Source organism: Lissotriton helveticus (genome assembly GCF_964261635.1).
Source record: "Lissotriton helveticus chromosome 1_1 unlocalized genomic scaffold, aLisHel1.1 SUPER_1_unloc_8, whole genome shotgun sequence".
NCBI classification, from domain to species: Eukaryota; Metazoa; Chordata; class Amphibia; order Caudata; family Salamandridae; genus Lissotriton; species Lissotriton helveticus.
The window spans coordinates 2,135,808-2,156,445 of NW_027611725.1; the positions used below are offsets into that span (position 1 = coordinate 2,135,808).

The following is a 20,638-nucleotide window of genomic DNA, read 5'->3' on the forward strand; positions in this document are numbered from 1 at the left end:
TAAAGCACTTTGCACATTCACTGCACTTGAATGGTTTTTTCCCTGTATGTGTTCCCTGATGGTACCTTAATGTTAAAGAGTTGCGAAAACTACTGTCACATTCACAACAATGATAGGGTTTTTCCCCCGTGTGTGTTTGCTGATGACATTTTAGGACTAATAACTGACTAAATCTCTTCCCACATTCATTGCACTTGAATGATCTTTCTACTATGTGTGTTCGCAGATGATACCTTAATGCTGAAGAGCTGCAAAAACTATTGTTACATTCACTGCACTTGAATAGATTTTTCCCCTGTGTGTGTTCGCTGATGGTTTTGAAGGTTTGATAATTGACTAAAGCACTTTGCACATTCACTGCACTTGAATGGTTTTTCCCCTGTGTGTATTCGCTGATGTTTTTGGAGGTTTGATAGGTTACTAAAGCACTTTGCACATTCACTGCACTTGAATGGTTTTTCCCCTGTGTGTATTCGCTGATGTTGTTGGAGGTTTGATAATTGACTAAAGCACTTTGCACATTCACTGCACTTGAATGGTTTTTCCCCTGTGTGTATTCGCTGATGTTTTTGGAGGTGTGATAATTGACTAAAGCACTTTGCACATTCACTGCACTTGAATAGTTTTTCCCCTGTGTGTATTCGCTGATGTTGTTGGAGGTTTGATAACCTACTAAATGTCTTGACACATTCACTGCACTTGAATGGTTTTTTCCCTGTGTGTGTTACCTGATGGTACCTTAATGTTGAAGAGTCGCGAAAACTACTGTCACATTCACTACAATAATAAGGTTTTTCCCCAGTGTGTGTTCGCTGATGACGTTTTCGGTCTGATATCTGACTAAAGCTCTTCCCACATTCATTGCACTTGAATGGTTTTTCCCCTGTGTGTATTCGCTGATGTTTTTGGAGGTTTGATAAGTGAATAAAGCACTTTGCACATTCACTGCACTTGAATGGTTTTTTCCCTGTGTGTGTTACCTGATGGTACCTTAAGGTTGAAGAGTTGCGAAAACTACTGTCACATTCACTACAATAATAAGGTTTTTCCCCCGTGTGTGTACGCTGATGAAGTCTTAGGACTAATAACTGACTAAATCTCTTCCCACATTCTTTGCATTTGAATGATTTTTCTACTATGTGTGTTCGCAGATGATACCTTAATGCTGAAGAGCTGCAAAAACTATTGTCACATTCACTGCACTTGAATGGCTTTTCCCCCGTGTGTGTACGCTGATGACGTCTTAGGACTAACAACTGACTAAATCTCTTCCCACATTCTTTACATTTGAATGATTTTTCTACTATGTGTGTTCGCAGATGATACCTTAATGCTGAAGAGCTGCGAAAACTATTGTCACATTCACTGCAGTTGAATGGTTTTTCCCCTGTGTGTGTTCGCTGATGGCTTTGAAGGTTTGATAATTGACTAAAGCACTTTGCACATTCACTGCACTTGAATGGTTTTTCCCCTGTGTGTATTCGCTGATGTTTTTGGAGGTTTGATAGGTTACTAAAGCACTTTGCACATTCACTGCAATTGAATGGTTTTTCCCCTGTGTGTATTCGCTGATGTTGTTGGAGGTTTGATAAGCGACTAAAGCTCTTTGCACACTCACTACACTTGAATGGTTTTTCTACTGTGTGTGTTCGCAGATGATACCTTAATGCTGAAGAGCTGCAAAAACTATTGTCACATTTACTGCACTTGAATGGTTTTTCCCCTGTGTGTATTCGCTGATGTTTTTGAAGGTTTGATAATTGACTAAAGCACTTTGCACATTCACTGCACTTGAATGGCTTTTCCCCTGTGTGTATTCGCTGATGTTTTTGGAGTTTTGATAAGTGACTAAAGCACTCTGCACATTCACTGCACTTGAATGGTTTTTCCCCTGTGTGTATTCGCTGATGTTTTTGGAGTTTTGATAAGTGACTAAAGCACTTGGCACATTCACTGCAATGATATGGTTGTTCCCCCGTGTGTGTACGCTGATGTATCTGTAGGGTTGATAACTGACCAAAGCTCTTTACACATTCACTGCACTTGAATGGTTTTTCCCCTGTGTGTATTCGCTGATGTTGTTGGAGGTGTGATAACTGACTAAAGCTCTTTGCACATTCACTGCACTTGAATGGTTTTTCTCCTGTGTAGGTTTGCTGATGAAGCTTGCGTAGTGATGACAAACTAAAGCTCTTGCTGCATGTGTATGATTCTTCTTTCTTGGTTAGTGTCTGTGGGTCGGGTATATATTTGTCTACATCCCATGACTGCATTTCCTGATGGGCCGACATGCCTGATAAAGCACTTGTGTTTTTCTCACAAACTTTATATGTGTGCAGTAATTTGCACGTTTGATTTCTGTTTTAACAATAAAATGCGAAAGCCACCAAATATTTGCCACACTCCTAATATGTAGAAGGTGTCTTTGTAGGCGATTGTGCCTTTAGATTGGAATATGGCAATGCACGCTTGCGGGTAAAGATGTATCTTCCTTCTGGCCGGTGCAAATCGGGACAGTCTGTTGTATTGTAGATATAAGAACTCCTCTTTCCTTTACCCGTCAGTTGTCTGGCTCCGCTCTGTTGTGCTCTTCTCTGGTTATTGTGGTTTGGCCAGAAAGAGTTTACAATTCACCTAGAGCACGGAATGATGGCTTGTAATCATCTTAGAAAACAGAGCACTGCGGTAATCACATCATACCGATCCCATGATCAAAGCTGATGTTGGACACTTGTTTATACAGGAGGGGGTTTGTTATTGTTGTTGCCTTAATTTTACTAAGGTCATTTCTTCGTCTTGTGGCGTGGCGGTGCACAGCTCAGACTCTTACAATCCTGAACTGCCCTTGAAGCTTCATCCGGGATCTGTCAGTTTGTGTGCAAGTTCCTCTGTCGCCGACTGCGCTGATGTTTTCCTGAATACTGGAGCTCATTATTTCTGCTATTATTGAAGAATTACAGCCTTCGCTTCATTATTGATGGTCAATTCATACATTCAAGGCTTGTTTTCTGTTGGATGTAAAGATATTTAAAATTACTAAATGGAAACATAATGGAATGAGAATTCACAATGTTTAACTGGTTGTAAAAGACATTTCAGGAGTGATTTAGCAAATCTCCACACAATGCAGCGCAGCCCTCCCCCGCGAGGCTACGCGGCGTGGCGCGACAGGAAGGGAACAGGAGAGCACCATATTTTCAGAGATGTGACTCTCTCCTTTACTTTCCCTTGTGCCGGCACTGATTACAGAGGGCCTGCGCCATGCACACACCTTAGCACCAGAGCACTAGGGTGTGTGGGTCTGTGAGTCCAGCATGGGTTTTGTACAGGAAGGACACCCTTCCTGTACAAAGCACTATGCCTTGACACGAGGGAAAGCTTTTACCATTTTGCATACGTGTTGCACAGTGCAGCACACATGCAAAGTCAGAAAAGGAAGAAGAAATGAAAGTATTTCTCCTTCCTTGCACCTAGTTTTGTGGTTGCACGAGAACACCCATGCACCACCCTTGGCAGGCCCCCATGGCACAAAGTAATGCGAAACAATGCCATACGCAGTGTCACATTACTTTAACGTTATTTCCAGTGCTAAACAAGCTTAGTGCTGGAAAGTAAATTAGGAAAAAAGATTATGCGCCATTTTGTGCCTCTTTTGTGACGCAAACACAGTGCAAAATCTTAGTAAATCTCCCCCTTCTTCTTTATCGCTTTTGAAACTTAGCAAGGAATATTTCATCATACACAGATATTTAACTAAATGTTCTGTTGATCAGGTGACATCTTATTAATGTCTGGAAAAGAGGTGATTTACCAATGTTTACAGAGTAACTGAGCAAAGTAAGGGCGCTCACGGAGCACCCAAGTGCTTGAGGTATAGCTTAAGATAGACGCATATGGTCAAGATTTCATTTAAACAGCAATAGAGTTTAGAGAAAGAGATGGATCAGGCTGGGCTGTAAAATTTCCAGTAACTCTTTACGAAGTATACAACAAAAGTAACTCCATTTACACACGTTTTCTCATTCTCTCCGATTTACTTAAGATCATCTCAAATACCAACTCCTGTCTTTACCTCGCTGTTCATAAGTCACCTCTGACACTTTCAGCAGCTCCCTTGGTTCAAGCATTTCTGGTTTCTTCTAACCTGGAAGATTGGAACATTATTGTGGGTTGAGGGGGGTTTCCTATCGCCATAACTTCTGTGCATCTCCCTGAAACTAGTGCATCTTACAGCACCCGGTTCTGGCCCTGAAAGACAACTTTAATAAGCAAGTCTTTAGTTCTTCCTAAAGTAGATAAAGTTCTGTAAGATGCAGCTCCTTCCAGGGCTTTTGTGTCAAACAGAACGAGGGGTTCACTGTAAGGCCCGTCCTTTACATTATAAGCGCAGATAAGGCAAACAAACGTTGAGTAATATAATTTAATATTCAACGACATCAGTCATTTAGTACTTATAGAGAATCCATCACAACCAATAATTTACCTGACATATCCCCGCAGCAGATGTGTGACTATTACTCTTTTTACCCCCTTTTCCAACATTACATGGCATCTGGCATGATTTTGTACTTTTGGGGCCCAGGATGCCATTTGTGACCGGATGGGCATTTGGAAGAGCGGGAGGAGGTGTTAGTTATCCACAGGTGAAGAAGCAGTTGTACCTTTCCATATTTCTCATTTTCAAGTTTACCTAAATTCATGTCCTTCGGCCCCCCCACTGCCCTCTGGCTGCACACTCACTCTGTGGGGTTCATCAGAAGTCAGATAACTGCCTCATACTCACTAGGCCATGGATCTCACTTCTTCTACAACACTTATTGCAGACAAAGGGCCTAGTTAGTAGTTTGTCCAACAGATTATTGCCTCAAAACTAGGGGTGGGTGAAGAATTCCGCTCTGCTGGAGGAGCTCGCGAAGTTTTGCCCACTCCGCACTCTGTGCAGACTTGTTCCAAAAAACTCCATGCAGAGTTCTTTTCTCAAGCGGTTCGCCAACGGTAAGGTGGCGAGCGTTTGTGAGAAAATATAACGCGCTAGACCTCCTCCTGGTGAGATTTCGGGAGGTAACAGCAGGTCACGACCACTCGAGTGTTAAAATCTGCCATTCCCGTTGATTAAGCTGCCATTCGATTAGAATATCAATTAGAGTGGCAGAAAACAGCATCGCCCTTGAGAAACAGAATTCCTTTTGCTGGAGTATCTAACACTATATTTGTTAACATGATGTAGCTGCAAAGATGTATATCCTCAGATACGCATCATTTTATGTTAGTAATTAAAGGTAGTTTACGTTCCTTGTAAATAGGCCGAGTTGCACCATAGTTAGAAAAGCCGCACAGACTCCATTTTGAATCTGTCGACTCGGGACTGGGTAGCGATCACGTGTGGTTCTCCCTATACACCAGTCAGGTCCTAATTAGTTGAGTTGCAGGACAGCTGAATTCATGACTGTTTTCCTTCTCTAAGGCCCAAGGTCGCATCTGGCTTTAGAGACGATAAGCACATTCTTGCTGGCGCTGGGCTGTTACTCCCATGTACCGAGACGAAAGGGAGTTACCCTTTCTGACCTTCCTTATAATAGTAGAAACAGACTTCTAAGCTGGCTTTGTGTGCCATATATGGCCCTTCCTTGAGATCTCGTACCTATTGGTAGAATGCCAAATATGGTTATTTCATGTAATGTGTGTTTTGTATAAAGGATTGGTCTCATGTGTAAATCAGGAGTCTTCTTGGTGCACTGACTGGGTGTGGACGAGGGGGCTCCTCTGCGCAGAGTTTATTTGATAAAAAAAGATTGCCTTTTCTTCACCGCCTATTGACTGGTTATTTAGTTAATATATATTGGCTATTGGTAAGTGTGGCCTTGTTCGATATTTTTCCAGTACTTCAGTTGGCGACTCCTCCGGTACTCCATGTTTGGGGTCGTCCTCCCGTAACACAGGGTAAAATATGGACATTAGGAGGAGCGCTCTGGTCGGGGGCGGACTGACTAAAATTTCTTGGCTGAACTCCGCTCTCGGGAACAGAGAGCTCCCTGCTGCTAGTGACCCCTCGCCGGAGTCCTACGGGTGAAACCCAGGAACTGATCCGAGCTGATCTTCAGGAGTGGGCAGCGGAGAACTCACAATCCTATTTTTGGTGCACCAGGTGAGTGTATTGATTTGTTGTTTATGGATTATGCTCTTGAGCGATATTTTGAAATAATTTGATTTTGGTAGGTTGGTGGTCGGCGTACCACGAGGAGTTTTGGAAATCCGACGGGGCAGCATTGAGGCTGCACGGGCAGATGCTCCGCGGACTTGTTTGGTGAATAATAGAGGTTTCAATCTGACGCCTTGGTGTGGCATTTCTAATGCGCACCCGGCCGGACTGTCTTCGGAAAAGCTGTGGAGGTAACTGGGTGACTTCTGGACACATCTGAAGCGACGCTAAGGCAGCGGGCTCAGTCAGAATAGTCCTGAAGGTGAACCAGGGAGACCCATGGGATGGTCTGTAGGGCGGTCTGTGGTTAATTCCTGTCTGATGACCTCTTGGTAGTCTTTGGACTGCCTGGCTTCTTTGTTTCTGTTTGGTCCGGTGGCTAGAGGGTCACAACTTCTCTATGAACGGGAGTCAACGGGCTCCGTTCTTTGACAGTTTAACATTGATTCAGAATTGAAAAAGGAGAGAAAAACCAATGCCGTCCTTCGTTGTTTGTGACAGATTATGTGCTTAAACTTGTGTGTATGGCGGGGGCGTGGCCTGCAGTGCAGCAGAATGGCCACTTCTTGAGCGAGCTCTGCCGGTCAGAATCTTATCCTATTATTATCCTGCATTTGGGAGAGCCCTCGCATGACCCAAACCTCAAGCTGAGGTGGTGAAGTGAGTCGGGATCAACTTGGCGAAATCCTGAGTCCCGGAGTGCCGAGGGGCTGATATCGGAGGAGACGAAGTGCCATGCCCGCGGTCAAGTGCGGAGCTCGGAGGTCGGCTGCTCATCTCACTTGAGCCCGCTGCCTCATAGGCCCTGATCTGCTGCGACGGTGCAGCCAGATCGAGTTTTGTCGGCTGGAGGGCCGGATCCCCCGCGGGCGCACTGCAGCTAACGTGAACGATGAGGCGGAGGGTCCCCTTGTCTCGCTGACAGCCAGTGTGCTATGCGGGGATGTAGGGGCTGTGGAACGGAGGAGGGAAGTGAATTTACCTGCAGCGCTGGCGGAATGCACCTGGAGGCGGCGCTGCTTTGCTGGTAACTGGGCTGCCTGACTGTTGGTGCTGCAGGCTCTCCTGCGCACCGGGGACGTTTGTAGCACCAGGGTGATCTTCCACCATCTGCGGCTGAAAGGGTATCACTGCGGCCGCCATTTTGAGTTGCTCCTTTTGTGGTGGATTGCTGATTGAGGAGGGCGGCTTGGCACTCGGTCCTGGAGAACTCTGAGAAGGTCAGGCGGGTTGACTGCATCCTTTCTTTACCTCTGACATCACCATAGCAAACGGGGAAACCTGTTGGGCGCCAGAGGTGCTGTCCTTGCTATTTTGCCGCCATAAGCCACATTGCGCGCTGTACACGATGGAGGCGCTGTGCCCCGGGGGCAGCATGCACCATGGAAAGGCCCTGAAGGTCCGCTGATTGTGCTCTCTGGACACACTGGTGCACTAGCAAGCAGAGATATCGCCCCCGCTGCCGGTGCTGGTGTCTGAGGTGGTCCGCCTCTGTGAGGCGCATGGCAGGTGGCGGCGGAGAGTGCGCCCCTCGGCTATGCACCCCAGAGATTGCTGGTGTGGGATTTATCGGCTACCTGGGGTGCGGTCCACTGGTGTGCTCCTTATACACCCTCAGCTTTACTAGTGCAGGGCTGCGTAAACACCCATGCCTAGCGCCCTGCGACACGTGCACCATGGGGCGCCAGGACGCCAAGCAGCCGAAACTCACCCTCGAGAACAGACGTGTCACTAAGCAGGGTGCCGCAGAGTCAGAAACGCAGGCCGATGGATCCGGAGAACAGGATACGGATGACCAGAGTCCGGACCTCCGGACACTTATGTTAGACAAGCGCACAAGTCTCCGCAACATAGATGCCAAACTTGACAACTTGACATCCAAACTTGATGCGGTAAAAACGCAGGTTACCACTCATGAGACGCGTTTGGATGTGCTTGAGAACCGTCACACAGAATGTCATGAAGTCCAAGTTGAAACGAAGGAGCAACTGCTCCAAATGGATAAGCTCCTGGGCGTCATACGCGCCAAAAATGAGGACTTGGAAGCCAGGTCGAGGCGCAATAACCTATGTGTCAAGGGAATACCGGAGATGACCGCTATCACCAAGTGGGAGACGTACATCACGGACCTCCTCCACGAGTTGTTTGACCCACACCTCTCCGCGGTGTTCGTGGTGGAGAGGGCGCACAGTTCGCTGGGCCCAAGACCTCCGGTGGGGACTGCACCGAGGCCCATTATTGCCAAACTTCTGAACTCTCAGGACAGAGACATTATCCTGCGTTTAGCTAGGGAGAAGGGCCAAATCACGCACAAGGGGAATAACCTGTCCTTTTACCCTGACTTTACACCGGCGGTGCAGGTGGCGAGAAAGGAGTTCTTCCCTGCACAGCGCATCTTGCTACAAGCACAGATCCCCTATTCTCTATTGTATCCCGCAAAGCTGAAGGTGTCTGTGGGCGGGAAGCTTCACTTTTTCACGGATGCCAAATCAGCACTCAAATTCGCAAAACATTTGGGTGTAAAGCCATCCAAGAAGAAGCAGTTGGAAACGGAGGCGTCTGGAGGTGCTTTGAGCGATAATGACTGACAGGGGTATCGTATGGTCACTATGTGCATCGCGTCTCAACTCTCACTCAGGGGACCATGATGGTCTATTTGTTCTATTTTGTGTGGTCCAATGTTTACTTCACGTACAGTTCTTCCTTGTGTTTTGAATACCTACAGTTTGGGGAACGCTGAGGTCTCCTTTGTACTTCTGACCCCCTTGTGTGATGCTCCCACTTTTGATGTTGAATGTTCTGTAGGCTGCATTCGGGGATATAGGGTGGGATAATCTACAACCTGTTTGGGGGGTTGGAGTGTGTGGTGGGCGGATGGGAGGGGTTGTTTTGTTATGTAATGCCAGTCATTTGGTTCTATGGTGCCAGATTGTTCCATCTTCTGTTCAGGTTGTGTCCGGGAATGAGGGAGGCAAAGGTATTCTTTGATGTAGTTACACATGGCTGCCTCAAATCAGTTGAACTGTCTTACTTGGAATGTCCGTGGTCTAAATGATGGCAGAAAATCTAGACTGGTGCATGCATATCTAACCCGACACAATGTGGACTTATGCTTATTGCAGGAAACGCACCTAAACCATGCACCGTCACGCAGGCTTTGCCACAGCAGGTGGGGAAATGTATACTCCGCGATTTATTCTAACTTTGCCAGAGGGGTGGCGGTATTGCTGCGTCGTGGGCTGGACTGGAAGGAGGGCTTGTCACAGGCAGACCTGGAGGCCCGTTATCTCCTGGTGCAGGGGCTCCTCTGCGGTATGTCCGTCCTAATTGTGGGTATATACGGCGCAAACACCGATTCTCCTGATTTTTTCATTTCACTCTGGTCCAAAATTAAAACCTTTGGCTGCGACACGATCATATGGGGTGGAGATTTCAATGCTATACTAGACTACCAACTTGATAGACGTGGTACTGCTAGGTCCCTGCAGCCCGGCGGCCAGTGCAGCCCTTCTAGAGATAATGGCAGAGGGAGATCTAGTTGACATTTGGAGGCATAGGAATGTCGGGTTACGGGAGGGCAATTGTATCACGGAACACCTCAAAGCCTGGTCTTGTCTTGACTATTGGCTGCTGTCCCGGGACATGGCTGCCTGCACAGTTGAAGTCAAGCATTTGCCCCGTTCCCTGTCTGATCATGCCCCGTGCCTGCTGCGGCTGACGCTGCCCACTATGTATAAGCGCGCATTTGCTTGGAGACTACCACCACATGCCCTACTTGACGAGGCCTTTAAGGCAGAGATAGGTAATGACATTGCAGATTATTTTCAGAACAACACAGGGTCAGTCGATACTGAAAGTGGGCTGTGGGAGGCCTTTAAAGTGGTTATAAGGGGTCAGTGCATCTCAAGACAGGCGGGGGTGCTTAAAGCATTAAGGGGCTCCCTGGCTTCCCTGGAAGCTGACATTAAGAAACTTGAAATGCAGTATTTTGCCGAGGAGGACTGTAATGTCTCGGGGCTGTTGAAGGCTACACTGTTAGATTATGCAGAGGAGGCACAGCGCGAGGTTAAGTTTTTAGGGAAATATGCAGAGGCGGGGAGGTATGGTGAGGGGGACAATCCTGGGCGCACATTGGCAAACATGATCAGGCCTTCCAGGTCGGCGACACACATACACGAGATAAAGGACATGTCCGGTAATGTCGTGAGGGGGCAAGATGAGATATTGAGAATGTTCTCTGGGTTCTACTATCACTTATATATTGCCACCTTAAGTGACTGCTCGGAGGGGTTGGGGTCCTTTCTTGAATCTATAGAGCTAGCTTGGTTTAATGTTACATATAGGAAATATATGGACCTCCCGATCACAACTGAAGATGTAGCAATGGTAATAAAAAGTATGCCCCCAAATAAGGCGCCAAACCCTGATGGACTGACTATTGCCTTTTACAAAACCTATGCGAAGGTACTTGCACCCAGACTGCTGGCGGTGTACGAAAAAGCGTTAGAGGTGGGAAAGCTGCCTGAGTCAATGAGAGAAGCCCTAATCGTCACATTGCTAAAACCAGGCAAAGCAGAGGACGAACTAGACTCTTACAGACCCCTCTCGTTGATTAATGTTGATGCCAAAATTTTTGCCAAGTTGTTGGCTAACCGCTTGCAGCCCTTGTTGCCCCTCATAGCTCGCCCCGATCAATCGGGGTTCATCCCCGGACGAGCAACGTCGCATAATTTACGTACCATTTTTTCTACATTACACTATCTACACCCGAGTGTACATGCAGCTGTGGTGTTTTTAGACGCCACGAAAGCGTTTGAAACCCTAGAATGGTCATATCTGTTTACGATCCTTGCTAATATGGGATTTAGCCCGCTTTTCATAAGTAAGATTCGCCTGTTATACACGGCCCCTAGTGCCAGGATACAAGTTAACGGGATGACTTCTGATCCCTTCCCCATCTCGCGGGGCACACGGCAGGGATGTCCTCTGTCCCCACTGCTATTTGCTATAGCAATGGAACCCCTGGCAGCCCGTATACGGCAACACCACACTTCGCGAGGAATTGGTTTTACCTCCCAATGCCTGTTAATATCACCATATGCTGATGAAGTGCCCCTGTATCTTGTGGATCCTGAGGTCAATTTGGATCTGGTTCTACATGAGTTTATCCGGTTTGGAGGACTGGCAGGTATCTGCATAAATTGGTCCAAGTCAGTTGTCTTCCCCCTGACAGACAGCACCCTTGTAGTTGTCTCTGAGTTCCCGTTGGGGTGGGAGGAAGACGAGGGGAAATACTTGGGGATCTGGATAAGCAGGAATTTTCAAGAAATCTGGAATATGAATTATGGGCGTGCTAAGACTTGGCTCGAATGTAAAGTAAAGTTGTGGGCGGGGTTACCCCTGTCTCTTACTGGGCGGATTGCCTTGGTAAAAATGGTCGTGTTACCCAAATTTCTGTTCCATTTTTGTAAATGTCCCAATCCCCCTGACGTCCCATTTTTTTGCTATGCTGAAATCACAGCTTGTCACACTGGTGTGGGCGGGTGGGAAGGCCAGGGCAGCCTGGGATGTGCTATCGCTGCCTTTGCAACAGGGTGGTTTGGGGGCCCCGGACATGCACCTATATGCACTATGCGCTCAGGCTTTAAATTTTTGGGTGCACCCCACCCCATTCCAACCACATGTAGCTGTAAAGCAGGACAACGTGGCACCAAACCCGCTCCAGGTGGCAGTCTGTGCGAAGGCAAGGCGTCCCAGGGGGGAGGTTGATACAGCTGAGACGGTAAAGTGGGCATGGGAGGAGCTGTGGAAAAGGGCCGGTGTGCCACTACTGTATGCACCATCGTTGTCCTTTGTACAGAATCCCCTATTGCCCTGCATTAAGGGAAGCATGGGTAAGTCTGAGCAGTGAATTTCCGCGGGTTCCTCCAGCAATTCAAGCGCTAGAAATGATAGTGAGCTCCCCCTCGCCACGTAACTTGATAACTAGAATATACAGGCAAATGCAGAACAGTGCACCCATAGTACAGATCACAGCCCTGCAAAAATGAAACGTTGAGCTAGACTTCCCGCTCACTGAGGAGCAGTGGTCCTTTTGTTGTGGGCAACTCACTGAACTGTCCCCTAATTACAGGCTGCATTTGATACATTTCAAATATCTGCACCGCTTCTATAGGACTCCGGTCAGTTTACACAGAATGGGGCTCCGGGAGGATGATCGTTGCTGGAGATGTAGGCACTCCCCCGCTACGTTTTTGCACATGGCATGGTCATGTAACAAACTGGTGGACTATTGGTCATCGGTGTTTGAGTCCATTAACAAGATTGTGGGGCGGGCTGATGCCCCGTCCCCTGAGTTGGCGATCCTGGGATATGTGAAACAAACTGTACCCAAATTCAGGAAATTACACGCTATGCTATTGCTGTATGCTAAGCGACAGGTGGCAATGCATTGGGGGAGGCGGGGAGCGCCGTCAGTCAGGAGCTGGCTGGCTGATGCCACGTATGAACACACACAGCTGGGCACCTTTTGAGGGCTGATGCCGGCCACCTCCAGACCACGTGATATCTGGGAACCGTTCCTTCAGTGGCAGCGGGAGAATCAATGTGATAGTGGGCCTGATGGAAGAGTTGGTGATTGAGCGGATCATGGGTGGGGGCTCCCTGATGGGCGGGATGTGCATGGTGGGGCATGGGCTTGCACTTTTGGCAATTTTTACCCTGTACTCTGCTGAGGCTTTTGTTATGTGCACTGATGAACTGCTGTAGCACGGACTGCGGACAAATGCGGCTATTTGAAATTGTGTAATGTGTTCCCGATGATGACACAACGTTATGCTGTGATTTTTATTTCTAACTATCACACAATGTCTGCACTTGGTTACATCATTGTAAATGTATATTGAGTGGAAAAATTGAGTTTGTTTACTGTTGTATACGGTATTGAAAATGCTAATAAAACAACAAAAAAACTTGTGTGTATGGCTGGTGTGAAGCAAATGAAGGTTGAGAGTGAATGAAACGTGGCCATGTTCTGATTGTGTGTGACGGAGCGTGAAGAGCGATCATCTCAAAATGTCGTGTTTTAGTAAAATATGTTTTGGATGTTGTTGTCGGCGAAAAAATACACGATTAGATGAAAGTCAACCTGCCCCGCCAGAAGGCAGCCCAAACTTTGATATGTATGTGAAACATGGTCTTACGCCCATAATATTTAGTAATTTATGGCACCGATATATTAAAGATAATGAAGAATTACAATGGCCCCTAACTGGTTCTTTCGATGAAAAGAAAATACAGTATTTACAGGACTGGTTGTTCTCTAAGAGAAGTAGACAGGGAATGTTTGATTCTCTGCAGTTATGGCAGAAGGAGGCAAAAATCCTCCGAATTAGAGAAGAAAAATTGTCAAAATACAGAATGGACAGACCATAACGCAGAAAACTATAGCGTACGATAAAGAACAAACTGAGAATAAGATTGAATGTTATTTTGGTGTACATTGAGTCCAGTGTGGCTAGCTGGGCTTGAAGGATCTTGTGGTTTGTTGGTCTGTCAGCTGCGCCCTGTGCAGATCTGCTTTCCAGACAAGGGCTTCTTTCCTCAATGATCAGTTCAAAGGTCGGGAGAGGTACAACTGGTCTGAGAGGATGGTGAGTCTGGATTTTCTGAGCTCCGTAGTACATTTAGACAGTTCTACCGCATCCAGCACATACTACAAGACTCCAAGAGACAACGCTACAAGTGCTGCTCCAAGGTTTAATTCAACCACTGAATCTGAACATGCCCTGGCAAATGCCAACTAGAGAATAAACATCCTGCCTGCACCAGCAGAGTGCAGAAAGCTTTTCAAGCTCCTCGAGGTAAATGGACTTTCACTATCAGTCGTAACTGAAGATGTTAATCCTTGGTAACATCTATCCACTTTGGACAAGGTCCTCCATTTTGCTATCAGAATGTAACTCATCCTGCGCAGACCCAAACCCTCAAGTCCACATTGCATTAAGCTGGGTGGTTCTCACCCAAAAGAGGGCCCTCCACAAATTGCTGACATTTTCTTACACCCACTGGACGGCCGTGGCAACACACAGACCAACTACACACCCTCCAGGGATCACCAGTCCATCTGCCAGGATCAAGACTCAGATCTTTCAACCTTCTCTGTTACCGTCTTTGGAACGGCTCGTCTCTGGGATTCGAGGAAGCTCCACACTCAGTGAGCTCAGAGTTGCCTTGTAAAACCATCTCATGAGAGTGGACGAAAAGAACATTAAGTGACACGCACTGCACAGACATGTATATAAATCTACCATTATCATTCCATGAACCATTGTCCTACTGTTGATGTTTTGACATGGATGTTTTGCCGTCTATCACAGCAGCTTCTTCATTTAAAATCTTGCATCATACCTACTTACCTATGTACTGTTTCTGACCCTACGACATCTCTGACAGACATGCTGTGCTGTCTGTTGCTTCATAAATGGGAAATAGATTGCTACTGCAGGGAGAGTGCAGTGTGTTTGCAGTGAGATGCACTTGATTGGGATAAAAGGTACCATGTTTGTTAGAAAAGCTGCAACTATTAGAATAATAACAGGGTACTTTCTTCGATACCACAGACTTGTTGCCACATCTTTGCCCAGACGCCTACCTGTTTTTGCCAGCATTGATACCACTCTACTGCCCTCGGTTGAGCGCCCTCCCGCCTCCCGCTGCCCGACTCCCCTGTCACTCAGGAGTCCCGGTGGCCGAGTGGAGCGTGGGACGAGGGGGATTAGAAACCACACTCCCCAGCATCCCGAGCGGCGCACGCCGCGTCACCACCGCGCCAGGAGGCGCTGAAATAGCGCGTCACCCCGGTCGAGGGGGGGAACTTTCTTCGATACCACAGACTTGTTGCCACATCTTTGCCCAGACGCCTACCTGTTTTTGCCAGCATTGATACCACTCTACTGCCCTCGGTTGAGCGCCCTCCCGCCTCCCGCTGCCCGACTCCCCTGTCACTCAGGAGTCCCGGTGGCCGAGTGGAGCGTGGGACGAGGGGGATTAGAAACCACACTCCCCAGCATCCCGAGCGGCGCACGCCGCGTCACCACCGCGCCAGGAGGCGCTGAAATAGCGCGTCACCCCCGTCTCGCGGGACGCGAGCGGGCCCGTTCTAGCCCGTTACAGACCGGGTAAGACTGGACTGGGCCACCCTATTAACATCTTGGTTTGTGAGCCCTCACCAAATTGCTCCTTTTTATTTTCCGTTGCCCATTTTGGACTTCCAATACCATTCTTGTTGTGTAACTGTTTATATCGAATTTATTAACATGTCTCCCAGAATAACCAGAAATAGCAAAGCTGCGCATGTTGCTCAGATTGTAGGTCCAATAGATCAATTCATTGCTAAAGCTAACGATGCCATTAACCAGGGGGTCCTTTTGTTAGAAAGAAGGGTTTCGCAAGATCTAGCTGCAGCAAGACGCTCCTCACTGGGCCTATTGGCCACTGCCTTAACACCGCAACGCCCCTTTTTGCCTGACACACAACATAAGACCCCGTCAGTCCCAGGGATAGTGGATTTATCTGTATCTATTGATCTGTCCGCAACACAAATATCCCAATTTTCTGCACCCCATCCCTCCCGATCAATTGAGAGAACTCCCATCCTCTTCTCCAATACGGGGGAGAACCCTCTATCCCCTACCTTGAGGGGGCAGCGGGAAGGTGCTATTCCAAAAACGAGAAAGGGACAAAAAGATACTAAAAACCCTTCTCCAACTAAAACCGATTACCAACAGGTTTCCCCGCTACGATTCAATGATGATTCCCCCACATTAGCTCAGCCCCTATTTCCACCGGAAACTTCACAGCAGCCTAACATTCCAACAACGTCAGAAATAATTAATCTGTCATCTGAATATCCCATCTCTGCTCCTGTAGGAATTATAGGTAACGGGCGGGACTCCCCGGTACAAGATCCTAATACCATAGCCTCCATAGAGGCCTTAATTAAACTTCATCTTAATCCCATTAAATCGTCGTTATGTAAGATCGAAAAGCTACTAGCAACATTAACATCTGAATTACATACTAAAAACAACACGACCTCTATGCCTGCTGTTTCTGTGTCTAATCAACCCAACCCCAAACCGACAAAACCTGGGCCCCCTCTTCCCCAACTAACCCTACAAGTTCCCAAAGTGGTGACTACCACAGCGGAGGTTCATCACACACCTGCCCATCACATACCTGCCCATTCAACTAGCTCTAAACCACAGCAAGTACCAACAAATTTAGCTGTAAAAAAACCCGTTATGCCCTCTCAGCCCGGTCCACCTGTCCAAATGGCCAACCTTTCCAGTCTACCAACGACACGCCCTTTAGCTAAAACTCCAGTTACTAAGAACGCGGCTTACAACAAAAGACGCAAAGAACCCCGCTCGGTTCACCTCCCCCCAGAAGCTACCCCATATGTAGTTATCATGACCGGGGTTCCAGCGTTGCATGTCATCTCGGAGGAACCTGGATGGTCCTTAAAAAATAAGGTACTCCACTGGTTGTCGATGAACCGACCACTTCCCCCGTTTGCCAATAACGGCGTTGTCTCGGTTCGTAGAGTTCCCTGGATAGGGAAGGAGCAAAAAACCATCTCAGGTGACTGTATTATAATAACCTTTGAAGACCCCCAAACCGTAGAACATATTTGCCCATGGGGTGACCAAATATCTTCCGATGGAATCGGAACTAAAAGGCTAGCTTTCTTCTACCCCCCTGCCCACTCTTTTCCACCGTCCTCGGAGTGGAACTGGACCCAGGTAGGGACCCGGAATAGAAATCCGGACCGGATCAATTGGCAGGGACAGGGAGGCAGAAACACCATGCCTTCGTCGGACTGGAGGGGTGTCCCTACATACAACAGGTACGACTGTTTAGAGATGGTGGACTGACCACCAACAGTCAGCGACTTGCCCGGCGGGAATTCCTCCACTGCTGGCCCATTTCCCCCTACGCAGGCAGGTTCTCCTGCCCCCCTGACCTTGCCGATTAAAACTATGCCCCTTCCATTATCGGCTACGTTAACCGCCCCAGTGGGTGCTCACATTTCCCATCGCGCTGGTTGCCAGCATCACTCTAACAATCCGCGCGATAACCGCCAAGAGAGTCCGTCCTTATCTCATAACATTATCTCTAGCTCAGTACAACAAAATCCACATCAAAACGGAAGTCCAGCATTTCCCAATGGTCCACCATCGACCTCCTTACTGCCTATATTATTCTGGAACGTAGCTGGCCTGCGTTCCAGGATGCTATCGGCATCTTGGCTGACTTTTGTTACTTCCCATGAGATAATGTGCTTCCAAGAGACATGGATTACCGACCCACTGCATATACAAGGGTATTTAACGTTCCACTCTTCCGCTAGCCCTTCATCACACGGCAGACCAAAGGGGGGTTTAGTGGTATATATATCTAACAAGCTTGAAGTAAAGAAAATTTCCCTTTAGCGTACTTCACTGTATTACCAAATTCTTTTGATTATTTTTAAAAATGGTATATCATATAGTCTTATCAACTTTTATAATAATCTTTCTCCTGCAGAGTGTATAAAAATTGTCTCTGAAATCTCATTTTTTATAGACGAACAACGTGCAACGCACGCATCAACTACATGTAATGTAATCTGGGGAGGGGATTTTAATGTACAATTGTGTTCTCACTACAAGAATTCTGATTGTGGCCTCCTAGATGAAAATGATTGTCCAATGACACATTTTACTCACTCTTCTGTAGGAGACTCTTTTAATGCTAGTCTAATGTCGTTGGAACTGATATATGCCAATGAACTTACTGACCCTCCTGTGGAATTCAATCCCACCTTTCATGGTAGGGGCTGTTTTAGTACTATAGACTTTATACTCTGTTCATACCCACTAAAGGGCACAGTCTCCCAGTTTAGTACAGGATCAGAAGTTTCAGGTGATCATTTCCCCATTACGATTGTGCTAACGCTACCTATGTGCGCACCCCACCCCATAAAGAAAAGCCTACTGACCCAAAAGACATTGTCCATGGCTAAAACTAATGGGTATACAGTGAAATGGACAAGGATAGATCCTGTAGAAACATCAAGTTCAGTGATCTCCAAAGCACTACCTTGGATAAATACATGTTTGAATGAGGCATCCTCCCCAGCTCAAATTATTTCTAGTTTTGGGGAAATACTGAAAGTCATCCAAAAGGCACTCTCACGAACTCGTAAATCAGGCTGTCACACGGAGCCAGGCTGGTTTAACACGGCTTGCCGGAAAGCCCTAAACGCCCTAAAAAAAGAGCTCCATAACCCAATCAGAGACCAAATTAAAATAGCTAAATTAAGATCGGACTACAAGCAGGCCCAACTAAGCTGCAAGAGAGACCATAAAAACGACCTATGGGCCCAACTACATGAGAGTTGTAATAGCAACGACAGCTCTCTATTCTGGAAAATAGTAAAATCTCCCTTCCTATGTGAGGGTAGTTCGCATCAGCACTTGGACGTAGCCGTGTCTGCGGATGAGTGGGTGACACACTTTTCTAAAATCTTTAGTGACCCCCCCTTGGAACACGCTGCACTTCCCAATCCAGTGCTTGAGTCCTACGATAAAGGGGTCTATCCAATTGACCTCAACTTCTCCCTCGGAGAGGTTATAAGTGCATTATCCTCCTCAAAATGTGGAAAGGCCCCCGGCCCAGATGGCGCACCATTAGACATATTTCTTTTAAATATCGATTTATGGTCCCCAATAATTACTCAGTTAATTGCTGCAGTATTAAAAAACGGCCTTTTGGACTCTTGGTCCTCCTCCATACTGCTCCCAATTTTTAAAAAAGGTGAGAGAAACAATCCTGCCTGTTACAGGCCCATTTCCCTCCTGGATTCGTTGGGTAAAGTCGCGGGTCGTCTAATCCTGGATCGCCTACAGGATTGGGCGGCAGAAAAGAACATCATAACGGACTTACAGTACGGATTCCGGGAGGGACTGGGCACTGTCGAACAGGCTCTAAACCTAACACTCCTAATGGGGAAGTATGTTGGAGTAAAAGGGGGTAACTTATTTATGGTCTACGTCGACCTTAGCGCGGCGTTTGATTGTGTAATCCATGCCAAGCTGTGGTCCATTCTGGACGAGTTGGGTGTTGACCCACCCCTTATCAAGTTTTTGCGCGAGCTTTATACTGGAGCTTCGGCTTGCGTAAGATTTGGTACGGGTGGAGAGTTAACACCCTCCTTTCCAGTAAATCGCGGAGTAAGACAGGGCTGCGTCCTTGCTCCCTTTCTATTCAATTTATACACCAACGGCTTGGAAGTAGCCATGTTAGAGGGGAGCCAAGATCTACCTTCCATCAACAGACGCCCAATTCCAGCACTCCTTTACGATGATGACTCCGTAATTTTCGCTAGGACCTTAGTGCAACTTCAGAAGCAGCTGGATAAATATTGCAATTATATGCTTTCACTTGGGTTAAAGGTCAATAAGTCCAAGACCTTTGTCATGCAATCAGGACCCAAGGTTAAAAGCTCCAAACATCTTTGCATTGAGCAATCAAAACTGGAACGCGTCAGGGAATACCCCTACCTGGGCATTCTAGTAGATGATAAGCTGACATGGAAAAGGGCATTGGCAACCAGGAGATTGCTTTATCAACGAGCAACTTCTGCCCTCGTCTCTTCCTCCAGAAAAATGGGTAAACCATCTCCCCCAGCACTGCTCAAAATCCATCAAGCCAAATGCTTGAGCATTGCTACATATGGAGCCGGGGTATGGGGCTACGTAAACACGGATGAACTACAAAAAATTCAAAATGGCTTTTTAAAATACCTTTTGGCCCTCCCAAGGAGCGCCCCTACTTATGGCTGCCATATAGAGCTTGGGATTGACTACTTAACAGACTACATTAGGTGTCAACCAATGCTCCTATGGCATCGCATATGGACAAAGCCACAGTGTCATCTCACCCGTGCACTTATTTTAGAATGTCTGGAGATGGCATCCTGGAAAAACATCCCATGGCTGACCTATGTGGTCAACTTCTTGAAAGATCTTGATCTCACACAGTATATCATCGAGCCTTCAGCTATTACTGAGATGAGCAGAAAATTTTTGAAACATCACTGCCTTACTCATTTAAGGGAACTTCGCTTGTCTGATGAATTATCTAAAAAATCCAATGTACATATCCTGATGGCTCAGGTGTCTCTAGGAATACAGCCATACCTATCGTATCATGTATCAAATTACAAAAAATACCTATTAACTAGGCTACGTTTTAATTTGTTTTTCCGCCTGGTTACTTTTCCTAGTACCTTAAATTGGTCTCACGAGTTGGATAAATGCCCATGTGACAAGGTCTCCCCCCAATCAACTATGCATGTAGTACTGTTTTGTCAATACTATGCAGTAACCCGCA

The 20,638-nt window shown here is 46.9% G+C and overlaps 2 protein-coding genes across 2 annotated transcripts in view; one reads left to right on the forward strand and one right to left on the reverse strand.

Moving 5' to 3' along the window:
• Positions 1 to 20,638, forward strand: part of LOC144806531 (uncharacterized) — a 653,350-nt gene that overhangs the window by 475,640 nt on the left and 157,072 nt on the right. The window lies entirely within an intron of this gene.
• LOC144806511 (uncharacterized) overlaps positions 1 to 20,638 on the reverse strand; it is a 54,875-nt gene that overhangs the window by 4,275 nt on the left and 29,962 nt on the right. Inside the window, exon 2 of the mRNA XM_078672856.1 lies at positions 279 to 3,008. Coding sequence (XP_078528982.1) covers positions 279 to 2,291 — 2,013 coding nt within the window. The 5' untranslated portion in view covers positions 2,292 to 3,008. The remainder of the gene's footprint in view (positions 1 to 278; positions 3,009 to 20,638) is intronic.